We start from the raw sequence: 20,195 nt of genomic DNA on the forward strand, positions 1-20,195 counted from the left end.
GTGCTTTTGGGGATGGGTTGCAGAAGGGATGGAAAAAGCTCAACATGTGTTGCAGTCCTGCATTTACAAAAAAATAAGAATACTAAATAAACAATATATGTGAATAAGATCAGATGCTGGATGTTCCTGGTGTTTGCTTTGGAAAGATGAAAGCTTCAGTCTGGCCTATTTTAAGTGTAATTTGCAGAATTCCATCATCTTCTACAATATGTTCCTCAACCAGATGATCTCCAGATGTTTTGGACTATAACATCCATCACTTCTCACCACTGGCCATGCTTAGCTGGGGCTGATGGTAGTTGCAGTGCAAAACAACAGAAAGGTTCCAATCTTGTGAGAGAGGCAGTATATAAATTAAATAAAACAAATGCATACATAAATGTTGGCTATTCTAGACTGGCCAAGAAATGGAACCAAGAGTAGGACAATGCACATTGTTGTGGTCTTCAATTCCAAAGGCTTAAAGAATGAACACCTATTAATATTGGTGGGCCTTTAGGTAGTCAAGCCTGAATACTAGTAACATCTAGCGACTAAAGCCCTTTTCAAAGTAATTAGGTAACACCTTCAGAATGAACAATGTAAGAACTCAGTTTATTAATATTTCTGTGACCACCATGATACAAAAGGATGTTTAATGGGAAAAAGAAAGTTAAGCACAAAAAGAATCTAAGCATATTTAAGTTTCGCACAAAAAGAACCTAAGCATATTTAAGTTTCACTGAAAAAAACTATAACTAATTTATTTACAACAGCATACACAAGATGTAGTTTGTGGACCACATACCCGCATGGACCCAACACATAAGACTATCTAAAAAATTTCCCAAGAGGTCCTCATATTTTTAATTAACTTCCTACTTTTATCCTTTACAAGCAGGAAATACTGCCTGGAGTAATATATGACAAGGACCCCCAAAATCTGGTAAATGTCTCCACAATGCCAGAGGACATAGGTGGAGCTTTTTTAAGTAAAACATTGGGGAAAAAGAGATGAGATAGTATGACCCTCTCAAGCCTCACAGGGACATATGTGGAAGTTACCCAGATTGATTCAAGGTATTTCTATACCATCTTTCTAGAACTCACTCTACGATTACAGAAGAATTCAAAACACAAAATAATTACATAGAAGCATAGGAATTAAGAATATAATGAAAAACAACATTAAAATGTGAAAAGCTAAATTCGAAAGCTGTATCTTGAGCCCCTGTCTTAATTAAGGGACTGGAAACCAACTGCAACTCCAAAGAAAATACTGTATATTTCAGAGTTTGGCAAACAATGCAGATAAAAGGCCTTTCCCACACACCCAGCAAGTAGGCTTCCAAATCTTAGTCCCACATAGATTGCATTTCATCATTCTAAATATAGTGTAGCCAAGGTATGGATGCCGTTAAAATGATTTTTTAAAATGTTTTAAAGAAGATGTTTTTCAAAGCTCTTTTCCAAGGTTGCTTTCAAAGCACAGTGGGGTTTTTTTTAGCATTGCTATGGCAAATTCAGTGATTGTAGTAAGAGGGAACTTTGAGGACCCTGCCACAAATGGTTTAAATTTTATTTAAAATAAAACATCAAATGAGACCTAAATTCCTTATAATCAAAAGACTAAAGCATCCAATCTCTCACCTTTTCACAGCAATATTACAATGTACACTCCATTATCTGTAATAGGCCTCTTTGGTCCTGAACACATATGATGCTTCCATGGCATTTTCTGTACTAGAAATAATTAGGCAGTTGGGGGGTAGAAAGAAGGAATTCAACTTACCGCAAATGTGTGCTACTGTATGCATTGCGTGTGAGAACTGGTGTTGTGGGCATACTTCTTCCACCATGCTGCTGTCTCTCTACAGTTCTGTATGGACTGCTATGTGTTGACAACGGATCTCTATGATTATAAATAGAAGAAACCAATATGGGGCCACCATCCCAATATCATCAATAAAATGCAAAGCGGAACAGCGTTGGCACTACTTGCCTACAGACTGGAAGTGCAAGATTTGTAGAATGCGGGAGGAGATTATAATAAGCAAGTGTTGGTAGCACAGATTTCATGCAGGAGAACAACTCACTGCTTAGTTTGCAGAAGAGCTGTTACTTTGACAACTGAAAGGGGGGAGACTCCAAAAGACAAAAAGAAAGGGAAAATTAATCAGGTTTAACACAGTATTTGTACTTCATTGGAGTGATGGTGCAAGTTCATGGAATATTATTAAACACTCATGTATTACAGTCCTATGCAACACAGAATGTGAAACTGAAAAGTCCCAAACAATGGTGGCCATTTAAATGAAATTCTTGACTGTGCTGAAGTGGTTTTACACAAATGTTCATGATCTCCACATTTCTGGTTCTTACTGCAGTTCTGTGTATTTCACCAGGGCTGTTCAGAAAGATTGCTCAGCTTTCAGCAGCCACTTTCCAGGGGGCACAAAAGGCTGCAATGGGAAGGGAGTGACTGAAAAAAATGTGGGTGGAGACACTTTGGATACTGCCCAGAACTAAGATTTTGGAACTCTTTCTTACTAGTCCCACAAATATTATCACCTTTCTTTTAATCCTCTTCTGTTTCCATCCAATGAAGTAATAGCCCAAGCAAGTTGCACAGGAAAAATTTAACATTTGCATTCAGTTCTCAAGTGAAAGCTAAGAGAAAAGAAACTACTTTGTAAAGAGCACACAAACATATGTGTCAAAGTAGCAAAAAATATTATCTATCTATAGACAAATAAGAGCAACATTTAAAAATGTGGCACTTTAAAAGTTAGGCAAGAATGGATAGAACTCTTTAAAGCAAAGCTGAGCAAATGGCAATAGAGCTAATGCACTTCACGACAATGTCAAATGTATACCTGGAGTGCCTGGAGTCCAAGAGTTGCTCATTCATGGAAGACTTTCTGAGATGTATTCTCTCTACCCCAAGTGATTTGGGTGGTGGAGTTTTTGGAGAAAGGGGCACAGAGTTTGTTCTTTGGCTTGGCACAGCAAGGGAATCATTGCCTATTTAAAGAAAAAACACAGTTAAGACTTGGAAGGATAGAAGTAGTATATCTCTGTGAAAACTGAGCAATGTTTGTATCCTCAAGATGTCTTGACCATACAAGGTCATTTCCTATGAAGCTTTTGGTGATGCAGGAAAGTTCAGAAATGCCAAGGGAAATAAGTTTCACATAATCTGAATAATAGATTTTAATAATAATTTTAAAAATTAGTTAAATGTATTAGTGTTGCCACACATTCTACTATACAGTCGGCTCTCCTTATCCATGGATTTTTCATTCACGGATTCAAGTATCCACAGCTTGAAAATATTAAACAAACGTATAAAGTCCAAATAGCAAACCTTGATTTTCAATTATATATAAAGGACACCATTTTGCTCTGCCATTATATTTAATGGGACTTGAGCACGGATTTTGTTATCCATGGGGGAAACTCCAGGAGATAACACGGTCTCACTGTATCTTATTATCCTACAATATATGACATGCGTAATTGAATCTGTTAAGATCTTAGCCAGGTAATGATGTGTTCTTATTAAAAATAAAGATAGTAGTATCTCTACCTTGTGAACATACACTACCAAACATACTATCTAGTCAGCAAATTTCCAGACCGAAGAATTAAGCAATGCATTACTTGCATACAGTGCTACAACAATAGCAAAACATTATGTTATCTCATAGCAGTCATACAAAGACTTAAGGGACAGTGAATCTTCCCAGTGAGCTCTGCTCGGTTACCTCCCTTGACCTATTTAGGAAGAGGTTAAAAACCTTCCTCTTCCAACAGGCTTTCCCCCAGACGCTGTAATATCTGCTCTCTCCTCGTTGCACTTGCACTTTAAGCTAGTTATTGTATGGTTTTTAATCTTGTAATTTTTAATCCTGTCTTAATTGTTTATGTATTTTTTAAATGTTTATATGCCTACTGTTTGTAAATTGTACTTTGTGTACTCCTGTGTAACCCGCTTTGATCTGCCAAGGAAAAGCGGGCTATAAATAAACATATTATTATTATATAAAAGCACAATCATTCAGATATTAAAAATTTCTGCATTTCTCTTTAAAGATTTAGCAACAAAGTTTGCATAAATAGCTATTTTTCAAATATCATTGGGGCTGAAGGAAAGAGCCCAAAGGTCCGTGTTCCCTCTGGCCTGGCACTGTCCTATATGGACAACACAGGACAATAGCTCCAGGCCAGGATTGGCAAGCCTGGATGCTGATCTGATTTTTCAGACTGACCCTGGCTCAAAGGCCCTTAACACAGTCTGAAAGGACTGGTTATTTGTGACAGTTTCCTGGAAACTCGGTCAAGCAAGTCAGCAGACCGCATGGGCCAATGCACCCCTTATCTGCTGCCCTCACAGTGCCTACTCAAGGCCACTACCACAGCCTATGGTATTGGAAGAGGGCACCTGGTCAGGTGGGTATAGTCCTATTTCCGCCCTTATGGGCCACAGAAGGGGACCCATTTCCATCCCTACAAGCCATGGTGGGGGCCTATACTATGGAGGTAGCAGGTAAGGGGTGCACAAGTGGTGGTGGTGGCTCCACAGCATTGTGGGTATGTGAACATCCACCCATTGCTGCACCAGCCTAGGGACAGAGCCAGGTCAAAACTGCAGGCAGGACACCACAAGGTTGGCTGTGGTATCCTGCCTATCTGAATAAGCACTTGGCATGAGTTGTATTCAACAGATCCCTCAATCTCTACATTTTAAGCAGTACTGGCTTATGGAGGAAGGGGTGCATCTGGCCCTAAAATGGTGTGAAAGTTCCCATCCACAAGCAACCAGTGATCTTAAAATAAACCATTTCACCCTCAAAAGTAGGCCTATTTCCTATATACTCCTTAAATTTACAGCTACCAACAGCTCATCTTTATGTCTTTTGTAACTCCTTTGGCATTCTTGAAGCCTGATGGAGCCAAGATTATACAGACTATGTATAACCTTACTTGCATTAAACAAAACACTAACGAAAAGTTTGTGGGCATGGTACATTCAATTGTGTATGATCCAATTTGCATTCAGACACAAAGGGAAGAAAGTCAGCTCTGACAGAGGGTTACAATTCACCATTTTCTTGGATGCATGCCTGGTACTCCACAAGTCTGGGAGCAAATGGTTCATGGAGAGCAGTTGGCTCTGCTTTTTCTTCAACAGACAGTTCCATTTTAGTTCTTTTACAAAGAGCATAACAGCTGTCACAAGTCAGCTAGGGATGGAGAAATGAGAGAAGAGGACTAAAATCCTCCCACTGATGTGGAGTATACATTTGACGAAATAACAATTGACTTTGTAGTATCTAATTCTTAAATAACTCTTTAGCAGTTAACAGGAAGGGATCTAATGGTTGCATTACACATCAAGTGTAAATTTTTACCCCAGGTATGTGTTTTTTAAAAATCTTGAAACAAGAGTTCGAATTCTAAGGGTGGTTTCAGACAATACTTTATTTTGCCCCTATTCTGCCTTGTGGAGTTAATTTAGTAGTGTGATAAAAGTCACATTTGAAACTTGCATAATACAAATTTTCAACATGAGTTTTTGTACTTAATCTTTATTGAAGGGGAAATAATCCTGTATAACCCAGCAAATAATTGTATTATGACCAATCCAGGCTATCCCTACTTCTGTTGAGGACTGCCTTCACTTCTTGTTGACTCAAAAGAAAGGGCAGATAGGGAAAAGTGTTTTTAAAATGGTATCTTAATCATTTCAATACTGGTGAAAAACAGTGGCCTTATTCCTGAAACTAGCCAGTCAAAAAACAAGTTTCCAGATCAAAATTAAGGGACATTTGGCATTGTAGGAGCATAATATAAAAGTTACATATTTCTGTTTAAGGAATAATAAGATAATGTGAAGGGAGGGAAAGAGGGTGTTTCCTGAACACTAATGACTAGCTAAAGGTGTATGTGGCTAAACCCAGCCCATCATTAGCTTGCAGGAAACACCTAACCCAGATGCCATTATAGCAATTAAATAAATCCTGGGAATCATGAAAAAATATAAAATGATAATAATTGCTTTGCAAATGTGTTAAACGACAAAGTTGCATTTTTCAAGAAGATTTAAAAATTGTATTAGTATACTGGCCTTCTTCCTTTTACTGAATTAGCAGTTAAGGTTTGGGGGAGGGGGTCTCAGAGGAACTTAATTCAAGGTTTAGCTCAGATTTAAAGTAATCTTTTTTTTCTGGAACTGTTTAGGTTCAAATTCACAAGGTGAAATGACAGAAGAACAAAGTTCATCTCATTCTTATGACATAAATGATGTTCAAATGTTCACTAAAATATAAATAGAAAACTTTGGGTTTGGGCTAGTACTTTCTCAATTCACCCCTTTCATCAATCCATGATAAAGCTCTTAAGCTTGAAAAAGATTGAGTCTAGATTCTTTGTAATAGCAACTTGGCCAGATTGTGTGGGTGATTAATGGAAGGGAAGATCCAGCTTCATTGAGATTCATCAATTGCCCAAGCCCAGTTTGCTAATCTAATAATGCACATAAAACATTACCTTCCTGTTTCTGTAGGGAAGAGGAGAAGGAAATATTCCTAGACCAGTAGCTGCCAGACTACAACTCCCATGATTTTCAGGCAGCATGAATAATAGGAAATAAAGATGGGAGTCGTAAATCTAACGGCCTAAATTTTATTGTTAATAATGACTAAAGTAAAACTGTCAAATCAGTGGGAATTACCTATGTGTGGACTCACTATTAAAGTGTGCTGTAATTGGGACTCACCAACAGAATGCCAGCCATATATTGGGGAACCAGAAGGATGTAAACCACTATGCCAGTCCCTCAACTATTCCTATAGCATTAAGCACAACATTCCCTTGAAGGGAGGTGGAATATAGAGATGTCCAGGAAGCTCCCTTGATCAAAGCCTTAATCCTTCATATTTAACATTTTCACCTGTGCAGAACCAGAATTTAATTCTGATTCTGTAAGCTAGATCCAAGTCTTTGTTCCTCTTTTCTTACTGATCCTCTTGAAGTTGAACACTGTACTTAATACCTTGGCTCAAAAATAATTTGAGCTTGCACAAACACTTTGCTCACATTGGTTTTGAATCATCCCTCTTAGAAGTCTGGCTAATCATGCTCTGACTACACGTTATAAAGATTCAGAAAATACTGTGAGGGGGAGCAGGAACTGTTAAAAACAATTAAGTGGTAATAAGGTCAAATTACTCCTAGTTCCAATCTAATTACTGTACACTTGTTTCATGTACACTAGAAATGGAATTTATAGGTTATATCTAGCCCTATCATATTTTAACAATGGTATGGTAAAAAGATTCCTCACTGTTCCTCACAGAGGAAGATCCATCAGTGTTATCACTTTTGTTTTTATAGATTCCTTGACTGTGATTGTTGGCTAATGGACGAATTGTAATTTTCAGAGAACTAATAGGAATTCTTGGTAAATTCAGTGTTAGTATTTTATTGTTGTATTGATTGTAAATTGTACTGTCTTTTAAGGTCGTAATCCCGCCTTGATCCATGGGAGAGGCGGGAGGTATAAACTATATTATTATTATTATTATTATTATTATTATTATTATTATTATGACCTTGGATTTTAAGAAAAGTTAACTCAAGGAAATTCCGTGCCTATTCCTTCCCCTCCTATTCTTCCTTGAAGTCTCTGAAGTCCTATCTCACATTTTTAAGAAGTCTTTCCAACTCTATAGAGAATTTCTTTGGGATTTGTGTGTGACACAACTGGTTGTAAGAAGAGAATGTTAGGGGAGATTTAGATAACTGGTCTTAGGATCCAGTTGCTTCATGGGATCAGTTGTTGGGCACTCTACTTTATGATACAGCATGGCTTTTTGTAAGGCACCAGTTCACACTGTGTAAACATTTGGAGTCTTGGGCCCCTGCCTGGAGTAGAGAAAGAGGTTCCAGAGAAGGGAGTGTACAATTTTGCAGTGCGAAGTTGAACTGAAGAGCAAGAGCCACGTACCATCATCAAATGTTGTTGTATCAGACAAAGAGCTGCTCTCAGATGGAATGATGTCCTCTGTAGGGGAAGAGAATTGATGGTTAATAATGGCAAAGTTTAAGTTTGGAATATGAAATATATATGACCATCAGGATTGGATGTATCCACACAGGTATATGTCCACGTATAGGTTAGGATATAATGAGGCTAAACCAAATTAGTACAGCAAAAGTAACCACAAACATAATTGCAAACCTATATGTGAAAAACAAATCCAGATTCCATTTTGTAGTTGGAGTATTGGCTACCCAAGCAAAATAAGTATCTTTGGCATAGTCAGAGATTTAAGAATAAAGCCAGATGAATCAGCTGTTAGCAATTTTTAAAATTCTTTTCCATTTCACAATAGTGTCTATTGATTCTGGGCTACATATACACACAACATTTGTTGCACTCTGCACAAGTGTTAAACACTGCAATCCACTGGAGTCAAACTAGAGACATTTCCAGTCAGCTAGGCCAGGTGACACTGACAAGACTGTGGATATACGTAGCTGCCAAACACATACTTAATCTCTCAGTTAGGCTGCTATTCCCTGTCACTCTATCTTCTACTGAGCTGCTCCAAAAATCCATAGTTGCAGTGTTCACTGTGGGGTACCAGAGAGAGAGACTTCAACTTTCTGAAATGCTCATTAATTCAGAATAATGATGAGGCTAGGTACTGTCAAAGATAATGTTTTGAAAGACTTTAAGAAGATCCAGAAGATTTAGAAAGTGCTAGTCACTGTCTACATTGAGAATAGTTTTTTTCTGAGATGGGTAGTGCACTTGGGAAATGCAGACATTATTGATAGGCTGCAGCTTACAGTTGTCTTGTCTGGGAAAGAGTCAGAATATTTTAAAATGGTACTACATATTGTAAAATAGTAAAGGTTTTTTTTTTTTTGGTTATTTCTTCAATTATTATTTATTTTTAGCTGATATTAACAAAAAAAGCAAACTTTTAATCCCTGCTGAAAATAAATACTTAAATGTAACTATACTTTCCTATTCTGTCTTTCCTCTACCAAATGGCTATAAATCAACGTGCCTCCCCTCTCCATTGTAGCTTCTGCCTCATATATTGACACATCTACTTCTATCTGCCTTTCTTTGTTCTGAGCAGTCTTCAACAAAGAACTGCTACAGATGTGAAAATGGGTATCTGAAAATCCTAGGTTTTGTTCTGGTACAGACCAGTATTAGAGGACAGGTTGCCATTTCAGCATCTACAGCCCACATTAAATCAGCCTTGGAAAGATTCTTCCTACTTGTTACCACACTATCATTATTTATTTTCTAGATGTTTAAATGCAGGTGCAAGCATACAGATAATCTACTATAATGTGCTCCAATTATTACTCACTGCATCATTTCCCAGATTAGTGTTTTTTGCTCCTTTTCTATTCTGCCTAGAACCTGATGTCATTTTTGTATCCTCAGGTTTTTTTGGGAAAAAACCCAAAGAACTGTGGGCAGCTTTGAGTAATTTCTTCCAACTGCAGCGCCTTTGTGTGTAAACCTTTTAATGTTTTAGCATGAAAATAGCCGTATGATTTTTGAAGGAGAGTCAAGTCACCGAGGGATCCAGTGCTGATGACAGAGCCAAGCCAATAGATTCCTGAATTTGGGGGCAAGGGAGGTACATGGATTTAGGAAGGGTGACTGCCACTAATTTTATTATGGAAAGCTCTAGCAAAGTAGATCTCACACTGCTTCTAGTTGGATCAAGAGCAGAGAAGGTTACAACAACTGCCCCCCTAATCCTAAAAACATAAGTACAGCCCTGGTGGATCAGACCAAAGATTCATACTCTGTTTCCACAGTGGCCAATCAGTTATCTATGGGAAACAAATGTTATGTCAAGAAATACAAGTTTAGAACACTGCCATCATATTTAGCAGCCAAACATATACATCACGGCTATGCTATTGTTGCTCTGAGCTGAAGTTCCAACATTAGACAAAAGGGGCAATATGCAAACTGTAGCTTTAAAAAAACCAGACATTGTCTAGCATAAGATGACTTGATGCCAGTCCCATGGCAGACAGAATGTCAGTATCCAGAAAGCAGTCACACCAGCAGCAATGTCAGCCTGCAGCACAGTTTCCACGGCTCAGTATAAAGCTGTCAGGCCTCCCTCCTGCTGCACATTGTGGAGTAGATGAAACTGGTCTCTTCTTGGTGCACAGCCATTGATCAGTTCATGTTCTGGCATAAAGCTCTCCAATGAACCATCCAGTTTTCACTGCCAGCTACTGGCATTTCTCATGCTTTCTTCTACTTGACTACAGAACCCATTTTCTTTATCTAGACATTCTCTCCCTGTGGTAATGCTGGAAATCTACAACTGATGTAATCCTCTTAGTCTTCATTTTGATGAACTAAACTAAACCCTCTACACATTTCAACATTTCATTCAAACACTGGCACCAACTATGGACCAATCACTCATACCTATCTTTTTTCCTGTATTCAGCCTCCTCCTTGTCTGCTCAATCCTGTGTTGCTTACAATTAGATAAAGTGATTGACAACACAGGGTACTAAAAAAATCCAGAATAAAGCACCTGAATGCATGGGGCCCTCTGGATGCTATTAAACTAGACCAGAATCAGGCATTTTGGTAAATTAAATGGAATAGTTATATATTATTACTTTTAAAATGCAATACTGTAAAAGAAAAGCTTGTTACTTAGTCTCTACCTTCTTGTTTACATTAACCTTTCAATTAAAAATACAGATGAGAGACTGAAGCCTAGCATCTTGTTAGTGACATGTGCAAGTGTCCAACATGTGCCTCTGCATTCTTTTTTTGGTTGTTGTGAAGGTTGGTATTCTCTTTCTGCCTAAACAGTGACCAAAGCCCTCCTACTCAAGACTCACAATTTTTTTCTAATAGCTCCCTCTCTGCAGTCATTCTGTGACTGGTGGAGAGTGAGGGGGTGGGAGAAATATCTGGCTAGATGAAACACATCTACTCAGATGCCCTGAGGATCCTGGCAGATCTCAGCTGATGATGTCCTTGTTTGGTCTCTGGCCATGGAGACATAGCCAGTCTTCTCTAATCCCTATATGCTCTACCAGCCACTGAATAGTTGTGTGTTGTTTGTGTGTGTAGGCGGGGGTGGTAGTGAGTTTAGGATGGTGGAGAAAAGATATGTAGAACTGTTCCACTGACGAACTTTTATATTACTCTCTGCAATACAGGTCTGGGGCCAGAATAATTAAGCTACAAACATACAAATAAAAGAGGACTTTCCAGTTACTCACTGCTGCATTTCCAGCCTGTAAACAGGATTCTCTGTGAAAAAACCAATAGCATGGTGCATAATGGAAACCAAAAGCCATCAGCTATGGGTGCAGCTGGAGTGAATTAATTTGAAACTAAAGAGGCTTAAATCTGGATTTTCTGAAACTCAGCCTTGGAATGTTGATACTTCAGAAATGATTTTCCAGGCAGATAACTGATGACTTGCCTCCCAAATAATCTAGACAGCATCACTCACCTTGCTGTACATTAAAATATACCTCTAGATATACCTTATTTATGCTTTGAGTCATTCATGTGCCTGGAATTTTGCATTCCTGGGCCAGTGGCAACAGTTTGGCTCAACATTGAAATAACAACTCTGAGAAAAGAACAGTATTTACAGGTACCTTATACTTTCTTTTACAGTGAATCTTTTAACTTTCCCGTTATTGCAATATTATTTACTCTTCAACAAGGAACACTACATTCTTGCCATTTTTCTGAGTGCTAAAAACCAACATACCATTTTTATTGTCCTCCTTTCCTATCCTCTCCATGTCACTTCTTCTTACATTTGTTGGTAGTTGAGTGGGGGTGGGAGGGATGGGACTCCTGTTTTAAGCTTGACTCATAACCTTGACTCATAACAGACCCAATATTAACAAAGATCTCTTCCCCCTGACACACACGTGCATGCACACATACACAGAATATGCAATTTCTGCTCAGATCAGCATCCAACACATAACAGAATGAGGTACTGCATTAGTTTTGGCTGGAAGGATGCCGCCAGTCCTTCTCTGCCCAGTAATTTGAACAAGCCTGTGCTTGTGCTCCTGTCTCTGTCTATATTTCCTTTCAACCACATCTTACATAAATTAGATTACAGGTAAACTTCAGACTATGCAGCAGGTACTGGGGGGAGGTAACCTACAGATTTCTACTGGGCAAGATTTGTCTATCTGAAATTTGAATCCAAATCAAGTATTTTATTTTATTCTGTTCTGCAGAAGAAAACATTCCAAATAAAACAGGACTAAAAAACAAACAAAACAACAACAACAACAAAAAAACCAACCCAGATCCTTCCCCTTCCCACCTCATTAGAATATCAATTTTGATACCTGATGGTAAGGTCAAGGTTGCCTTCTGAGCAGGTTTCTTCCCACACTTGATCCTATATTCATTAATGGAGTTCTCAATTTCTTGAAGCTTTTTCACTGCTTCCACATACTCCTGCTTCCTTTTCTTTTTCACATTTTTGCACAGGTCTGGCTCACCAGCGAGCTTCTTAGCAGCTTCCACCAGCTTCTGTTGTATGAGAAAGTTGCTCTCCAGATTCTGCAAAGCTGGGTCCTATACCAACCAGAAAACAGAAATAATAATGGGGATTTTAAACACTGGATTCTAGATTTAAGGCAAGCTGTAAGACCTGAACAATGACAACAGCAAAAATCACAATATAATATATTTCATCATATCTAACACAAAGAACGTTGCACCTCTAAAATTATGTATAGGATTAGGTGGTGTGATGTTGGAAGCTAATCTCCTACACTGTGCTCCCTAGTTCTACTGTCAGATACTATATATACTCTATCAATGCATCTAGGGAAGTAGACACTAGTTCATAAAACTAATACTAAAATAAAGAAGTGTTTAAGGTACTACAAGGTTCTTTTTTCTCCTTCCCCATGCTCCTTCATTTTATCCAGATTTTACCATGACATCCTTAGGATACTTCTAAAATGGTCAACCTTTTCACACATTGTCACCAGAAACTAAAATACCAAGATCTCTCCAGCACCATCAACGTGTTTATATTGCCCTGCTGAGAACAAACTGCTGTTAAGCTTTTCTGCAAAAGGTTTAGCAAAGTGCTAACACTAATATAATGATGTTCTGAAATGCTGGAAGCTCTATTAGTCAAAGTTTACAAACAATTATGAACAACATAGATGAAAGGTTGCACACAGGAGAGTAACTAAGCAATGCCTTTTTATGTCTTGCTTCAAAAGCTTTTATAGTGATATATTCAAGAGGGAGCATTATTTGTAATTGTCTCACTCAAGAGAATGGGTTCCTATTGGCAAAGAGGTGTGAAATACTCTAAACCAAAGCCACTATGAAAGTTAAAAGCCAAGGCAGTTTACATCTGAAGCATGGAAGGACACTTTGATAAAACACAAAGGTGCAAAGCAAGAACTGGAATACTTGTTATCTCTCTCCTAGAGAAAATCCCTGAACTTTGGAGTAGCTTCTGGCCATCTGAGGATCTATTCATAACATACCTACCTACCTATCTATCTACCTACCTACAAACACAAACACAGGCATCCTAACTACCAGTTAGGAATTCTAGTCCTTAAAAGCAGTATTTTCAAACTCTGTACTAAATCCTAAGAAATCTCCACTAGTCACCTTTTTTCTTCCTAGCATACAGGTATAACGGGATTAAGAACCTATTTTGGCTTATCATTTTTCTAGCCCTTGAACAGAAATCTAAATATCACCACACCTTAAATGAAATTGTTAAACTATTCACTGCAAATAATTTGGCCCTCTAACCCTCACCCCAACAACTCCTGACTTGTACATAGATGGGGGACTAAGATGTTTGCAGAAAGGAGTGGCATAATGAAGTTCATTGTCACCATCACCATCACTGCAGTGCACATACTGATGTATGTTTCTGTGAGAGGGCAGTTCTTCCTACCCAATCTGCTCAGAGCTGGGACAGAACAGTTACAAGATTCTGACAGTATGTGGAGTCTGGAGAAAGTTTCAAGGAATCCTGCTGAAAGTGTAGCAGTGGGGATTGTTAAGAGGAGAACATTATTTGTAGAAAGAAAGTAAGAAAATACAATTTTGTAGCCTCTCCTAATGTTTCTCCACATACACCCCTAACAGTGTGGAAACCACTGTTGGTGCCACACCTCTGTGTGAATAAAGAGTGCCTGCATCTCCATCAGGTTACCACAACCAAGATTTTCAGCTTGTCAGTGCCCTATATTATTTCCCATCTCAGCTATGAGCAAGTAGCAAGTACATTTCTATACCGCTTATCAGTGCACTTAAACAATGTGTAAGTTAATTGCCCCTAACAAAGGATACCAGACTGAGTTGACCCTAAGCCCCTGGCTGGTATTGAACTCACAACCTTGTAGTTTATGAGTGAGTGGCTGCAGTACAGGCATTTAAACATTGCACCACCAGGGTTCACAACAGTACCTAGCAGCCAATAGACAAATCTATTATTCAAATCCAAAGAAAATGGTGTGAATCTAAGACTCTGAAAAGTTAATGCACAACAACTTCCCAAAAAAGCAAATGTACAAGAAATTCAAACTAAACATGCTGGAGTTGCACATAATAATTCATCCTATTCCCTTTCAACAACCAACAAGCTTTCTAAGTGAGGTAAAGAGAGTAGTTTCTTAACCACAATATAAAGGCAAAACATGTATATGGTCTAAAGAAAAACCAGTGTAATTTGGTGGAACCAAATTTACAAAGGACACTCCTATGTGTTACAAGCTTTACTGAAACCAGTGATTGCAATTCCCAGGAATTTAAATAAAGTTGAAGGAGGCTCTTGACTGAGACCAGATAGCTTTTAAAGCCATTACGTAAGGACTGAATTCTGCACATAAATAATTAAGAGAGGTTTAATCTTTGCTTCAGAATGTGCCTGCACATATTTCCACCAATCCTCCTGTCTGAGATCTCCTTTCACTGACCTGACACAAACCAAACAGTGAAGGTTGTATGCATCAAAGTCAACAGGGGACTCAGTGTTTTAAGAGGTGTTCCACTAGCACTTTCAGTTGTCACATTTTTGCAGATAAAACCTCCAGCAGAACTTATACTTACCTCTTCACAGTGAAGTAAATTGTCATCCAATTTAAATGCTGTGCCAACACGCCTTCTGACCTGAGGAGGTTTCTCTCCTGTGTTCAGAGGATATTCTTTTGGCATTTTCCCAGTGATCTCCTATGCAGTGAAAGAAAATGCATAATTAGGAACTGTAGAATTACTATGTTCTGATACACACACACACACACACACACACACACACACACACACACACTCTCACAAACAAATACACACAAAAGGAAAGTAATGAACAGGCCTCACCGCCTCCCGTAGGCAGATTTTCTTCAGCTCCTCCACTTTCTGCAGAAGCTTTTCCTGTAAAAGCTTTTCTTTCTTTCTCAGTTCTAAGATTTTCTCTTTCTTTTGCTCCTCACTGACCTCTGAATCTTGAGACCCTGTAAGAGCAAATCATTCCTGTAATTCCTGACCCTTAGGATTTGAGCACCATTTCTTTTGCAGCCCATCACAAGGAGGATGGATCTGCAGGCTTGGAGAAATGCCCTAGAGCATTATTTTTGTTTATAGGAAAAAAAATATAGAAAATGAAGAGAGAACCCTAATATAAACACCATGAGGACTCTCAGCTGACCACATAATCTTTACTATTTTGGGGTGGGGCATAAATGGAAAACCAAAACAGCAAGAGAATGGAATAGTTGCAATTGTAATCAGCAACACTCCAGATGGCAAGTTTTTCTGCTCGCTCCTGTGACTATTAATCCAGATTATCAATCCATTCTTTTCTTTGGTCTTGGGCCAAGGGAAGGGTAATCTGACATGTTTTCATAGTTCAAAGTAGATTTTTCAAATCATAGCTGTATTACATTGAAATGCAATAGGCACCTCTGTTCATGCACAGAGAAAAATCATGTATAGAGAAAAATCTGTTCTATAGCTTCTCATACTCACGAGGCTGAAATGTCAGTCAAGAAATATGAAAACCAAGCTCCTGTGGTTGTTTGATTTTTACCTTCTGAGCCTTCCAAATGTATTGGGAATAGTCCTTACAGAGCTAGAAGTATAAGCATCTGTGGTGTGTCCTGGTCATTAAACAGGGCTTTCAATGTGTGTACAGCCAAAACCAGATAAACACTTCCCTTCCCCTTGCTTGTAGTGTAGCAAGTGTAAGAAACCTTTGCACCTCTCCCAACATGTTATGGACTACAATTTGCACAATCTTACTATTGGTTGTATTGGCCCATGTATGTGGGAACTAATGGCCAACATAGCTCTCAGTGGCACCCCACCCTTGTTTTAAAGATATAAAGCTAAGCTTGATTTAGGGTTTTAAGTAGTACAATCCCATAGGACTAGACTTTTCCTTCAATACAGTGAATGATAAGCCTAAAAAATATGGGCAAATTGGCTGCTTCTGTTCTTATAGAATTAGGTATCATACAGGATCCCTCTGAGTCTTTGGAAATGCAGGATAGCTGAGCAAGGCAGAAAAGAGAAAATGCTAACTTGTTTATTTATTTATGTCAAGGTTTTATATCCCACCTTTTTCCCACAATGGGATTCAAAGCAGGTTTATATGTTACTTGTAGGTGAATGTTCCTAAAGCTGCTCTAAATGTTGCCCACACCATTCAGATTGCCTGCACTAAAGTAGATCTGGTTGCCTGTACTGTAGTAGAAACACATTATGAATACATTTCCTTTCCTTAGAAACAAATACTTGTTATGTGGCTATCTAGGGCTGGGATGGGTAGAAAATTCTAATCTGTAGTGAGATTAAAAAGGTTTAGGAAAGACATCACACTAGCTCTTGCCCTCCTCAGCATGACTGTGTAGAGAACAGATGATACTGTGTGACAGTGGCAGAATATGATGAGAGACAAGCTTCCACAAGATTGTAGCAGTCACAGATGCTATTGACTGGATCAAGATAGCCTAGAATAGAGGTTAGCAAACTCATAGGCTCTGCACTATGGTCTCCTGCCCCAATCAGTGTGACAATGTCTAGAAGCCTCTGGGTTTTCTCCCTCTCTTGCAGGACCCCTTTTTCCCCAGACCCCAAATAACCCTTTTAAAATGTTTCTTTAATTTTTAAAAAAAATGCTATTTCAGGCCTAAAGGTTCACCTCCACATGGAATACCTCATAAATGGCTATTAATGCTTTACAGGGGCTTCTGTGGGTGCAACTTGCCATGTTCATACCGTTTGGTGGGGTGTTGGAGGATGTGGGTTCAGCCTGCTGAAGTCTATGGATGGTGAAAATGGGCAACATTGTCCATCCCTTAAGTAAAATCTGGCAGGTGGCTCTGGAAAAGCCATAATGCATGAATGCAAACAAACAAAACAAGCTTCATTTATATACCGCTTAATACTACCTAAACAATGTCTACGCAGTTTACAACTGTAAGCTAATTTGCCCCCAACAATCTGGGTACTCATTTTAGCGACCTCCTCAGAAGGATGCAAGCCTGAGTTGAGCTTGAGCCCTTTTGCTGGTCTTGAACTCGCAACCTTATAGTTTTTTTTTTTTTTTTTTTTAGTAATTTTTATTGAGTTTTCTGTTCCTCCAAAGCAGAAAATATTGATATTACAATGAAATAATTCAACCAATCATAATTTCCATGTTCAGATATTCCATATTTAAAAGAAGAAGGAAAAATATATTTTCCATTTACACACATATCTTAAATTTTACCAAAAGAAAGAATAATAATAATATTAACAAATGAGTAAATAAACAAATAGTGTAAAGAAGATTATAGTTTTGAGTGAGTGGCTGCAGTACAGGCATTTAACCACTGCGCCACCAGGGCTCTTCAAGGAATGGATGGAGGACTAAGTGCTGGCACCCACTTCTTCTAGAAGTTCTAGATAGGCTACAAGTTACCAACTGGATGAAACTGGACGTGTTTAAAGCCATCTTGAATTTCCTCTTATAATAACTGAGTTTGATTTTAAGAGATGGGCAAAGGGAACATATAAACCCACAATTTTAACTGGCTGATGTTGCTTGATTTTCTGCTTGCTCTTATTTGATTGCCACACTGTTTGTTTGTTTTTAAAAGCATCTTTGCATATTATGGCTTTCATTCCAAGATAAGTGTATGGAAGGAGGGGCACAGAGGGAAATTTCCTGTTCCTTGTGCCTCCTCACCCCAAAACCTGTCTGGAGGGTGGAGCATGCCTCCTGAACAATGTGAAACACAAGGAGTTTCTGGGGCAGAGTGGAAATGGCCTACATTTATGGTTTAAGATTAAGCCAGTCATGACTGCTTATGAATGAATTAGAATGGAATAGCTTAGATGTGACAGGTCTCCACCTGATTTGAGGTGACTGTCCACTTCTCAAACAGCTTCATGTGTTCAAATCTACACTTTCCCCTCCTGACACTCAGCAAAAGTTCCATAGGGCTGCAGGAAGGTGGGAGGATTCAGAACAGGAACAATTTTTGGGGTCAAAGAGTCAAGGAAGGGCAAGATATAAATCAAAGCAAATCTAATCAGTAGAAATTACAGTGATTACAAAAGGAACAAGGTTCTTTGCAGTGAGTGAAGACAAAAGACTCTCATAAGACAAAAGTAAGAGAACACTATCTTCCCTCACATTTCCCCCACTTTAAAGTGAGGAACTAACAGAATCAGGAAATGTATCCACTCAGGGGTGTAATGACTGGGGGGGGGGGATGAAGGCATTGCCCTCCAACTAAGAATTCTGCTTCTCCAAATGCATTTTCCCTTCAGACTCCAAATTTCTAGCAATGGAGAAAGTGAAACTTTGAAAGTCATTCAAACTTTCATGTTTGGCTGTGTTGCTTACCTCTTTCTTTAAATACCTGTATTTCCAAATGCTGAACTGAAGTTATTGCAATGCTAGAAATTTGGGGACAGAATTTAAAGAGGCAGGATTCAGACTGGGGGAAATGACCTCATTTTGTCTCCTGTACTCACTTTAAGTCTTATCATTTCAAGCATCGCTTACTTTAAAGGCAGGATATAAACATATATATATCCTCCTGGCAATGCAGAGTTATTATATAGAAGAGATTTTTTTTTAAAAAATCCTTTAGTTTAAGATTTACCTCGTGTCACCATACACATTGAGGGAGTTTGGGGATTTCTCCTATGTAATTAATAGGATTCTTCCAGTTTTCCTCATTTATTGTACACATATCACCAAGTTTAATAATACAGTCATCAAAATTCAAGCAGCAGTTATTGAAACAAGACAGAAATCTTACCTGAAGAGATTAAACTACCATTGCTGGCCATTATAAGTTGATTCTTTGCTTCCAAAGCTGCTAGTTTTGAAACTTTTGGTGTTCCCATATCTGTGAGGTCCATTGCAATATCATCCAAACTTCTGGCTGAGGGAATTTTTGCCTGAAGTAATGTAAATGTATGCATAAAGTTATATTATTATCAGGTTGACTCTGATAATGGTTCCAAATGCAAGATAATGAAGATGACATTTCACTACACCTAAAGAACTAAATATATTACTTTACCACTTAATTTATTTCCTGGCCATTGATTACTAAAGCATGAAACAGGCTGAATAATCATATTCCTGCTCAGTTACAAGATAACTTTTATGTTTTTATTGTTGCTGCTGCTATTATTTTATTTTTTATATCCTGCCTTTCTCTCAATATTGGGACTCAAAGGCCTTCAACTGCCACAGGTCTATTCTCTTGTGATGAATAAAAATAACCTCTAGCTAACCAGAGAGGGATGCATTTGCAAGTTAGAAGTTTTTTTTCTCTCTTTAAAATGACAATATACCACAGATTACTAATCTGCATGGTCTTGAAATGTCGGGGGCTCATTTCCAGAGGAGAGATAATTACATGGAGGGAATATCAGATGCAAATGACAGATTTGCATTCTAAGAAATGGCACTTGACCAATTTTAACTTACTTTGCTTTGTTTTCTGTCCAAGTAAAACTGATGTTGACTGATTGCCATAACCCAGATGGATTTGATCAGAGAAGTGTTCGCATACCAGGTTTGCACTACGAGGCCACTCTGTCCAAAAGTCCTTCTTGACACTGAAATTCTAAAGCAGAATTTAGAAAGGCCATATAAGGTTGTTGCTGA

General features: G+C 38.4%; 1 protein-coding gene across 2 annotated transcripts in view; it reads right to left on the reverse strand.

The window, feature by feature from the left end:
- Window positions 1-20,195, reverse strand: part of FRMD4B (FERM domain containing 4B) — a 286,248-nt gene that overhangs the window by 15,639 nt on the left and 250,414 nt on the right. For both annotated transcript variants that reach the window (XM_089519398.1, XM_089519389.1), the window contains 8 exons: window positions 20,016-20,154; window positions 19,336-19,477; window positions 15,401-15,534; window positions 15,137-15,256; window positions 12,388-12,619; window positions 7,991-8,047; window positions 2,856-3,003; window positions 1,772-1,891 (listed from right to left, as the gene is read on the reverse strand). In XM_089519398.1, coding sequence (XP_089375524.1) covers window positions 1,772-1,891; window positions 2,856-3,003; window positions 7,991-8,047; window positions 12,388-12,619; window positions 15,137-15,256; window positions 15,401-15,534; window positions 19,336-19,477; window positions 20,016-20,154 — 1,092 coding nt within the window. The remainder of the gene's footprint in view (window positions 1-1,771; window positions 1,892-2,855; window positions 3,004-7,990; window positions 8,048-12,387; window positions 12,620-15,136; window positions 15,257-15,400; window positions 15,535-19,335; window positions 19,478-20,015; window positions 20,155-20,195) is intronic.

The sequence above is a fragment of the Sceloporus occidentalis genome, unplaced genomic scaffold (assembly GCF_023333645.1).
Source record: "Sceloporus occidentalis isolate IW3139 unplaced genomic scaffold, rSceOcc1.0.p SCAF_1, whole genome shotgun sequence".
NCBI lineage: Eukaryota > Metazoa > Chordata > Lepidosauria > Squamata > Phrynosomatidae > Sceloporus > Sceloporus occidentalis.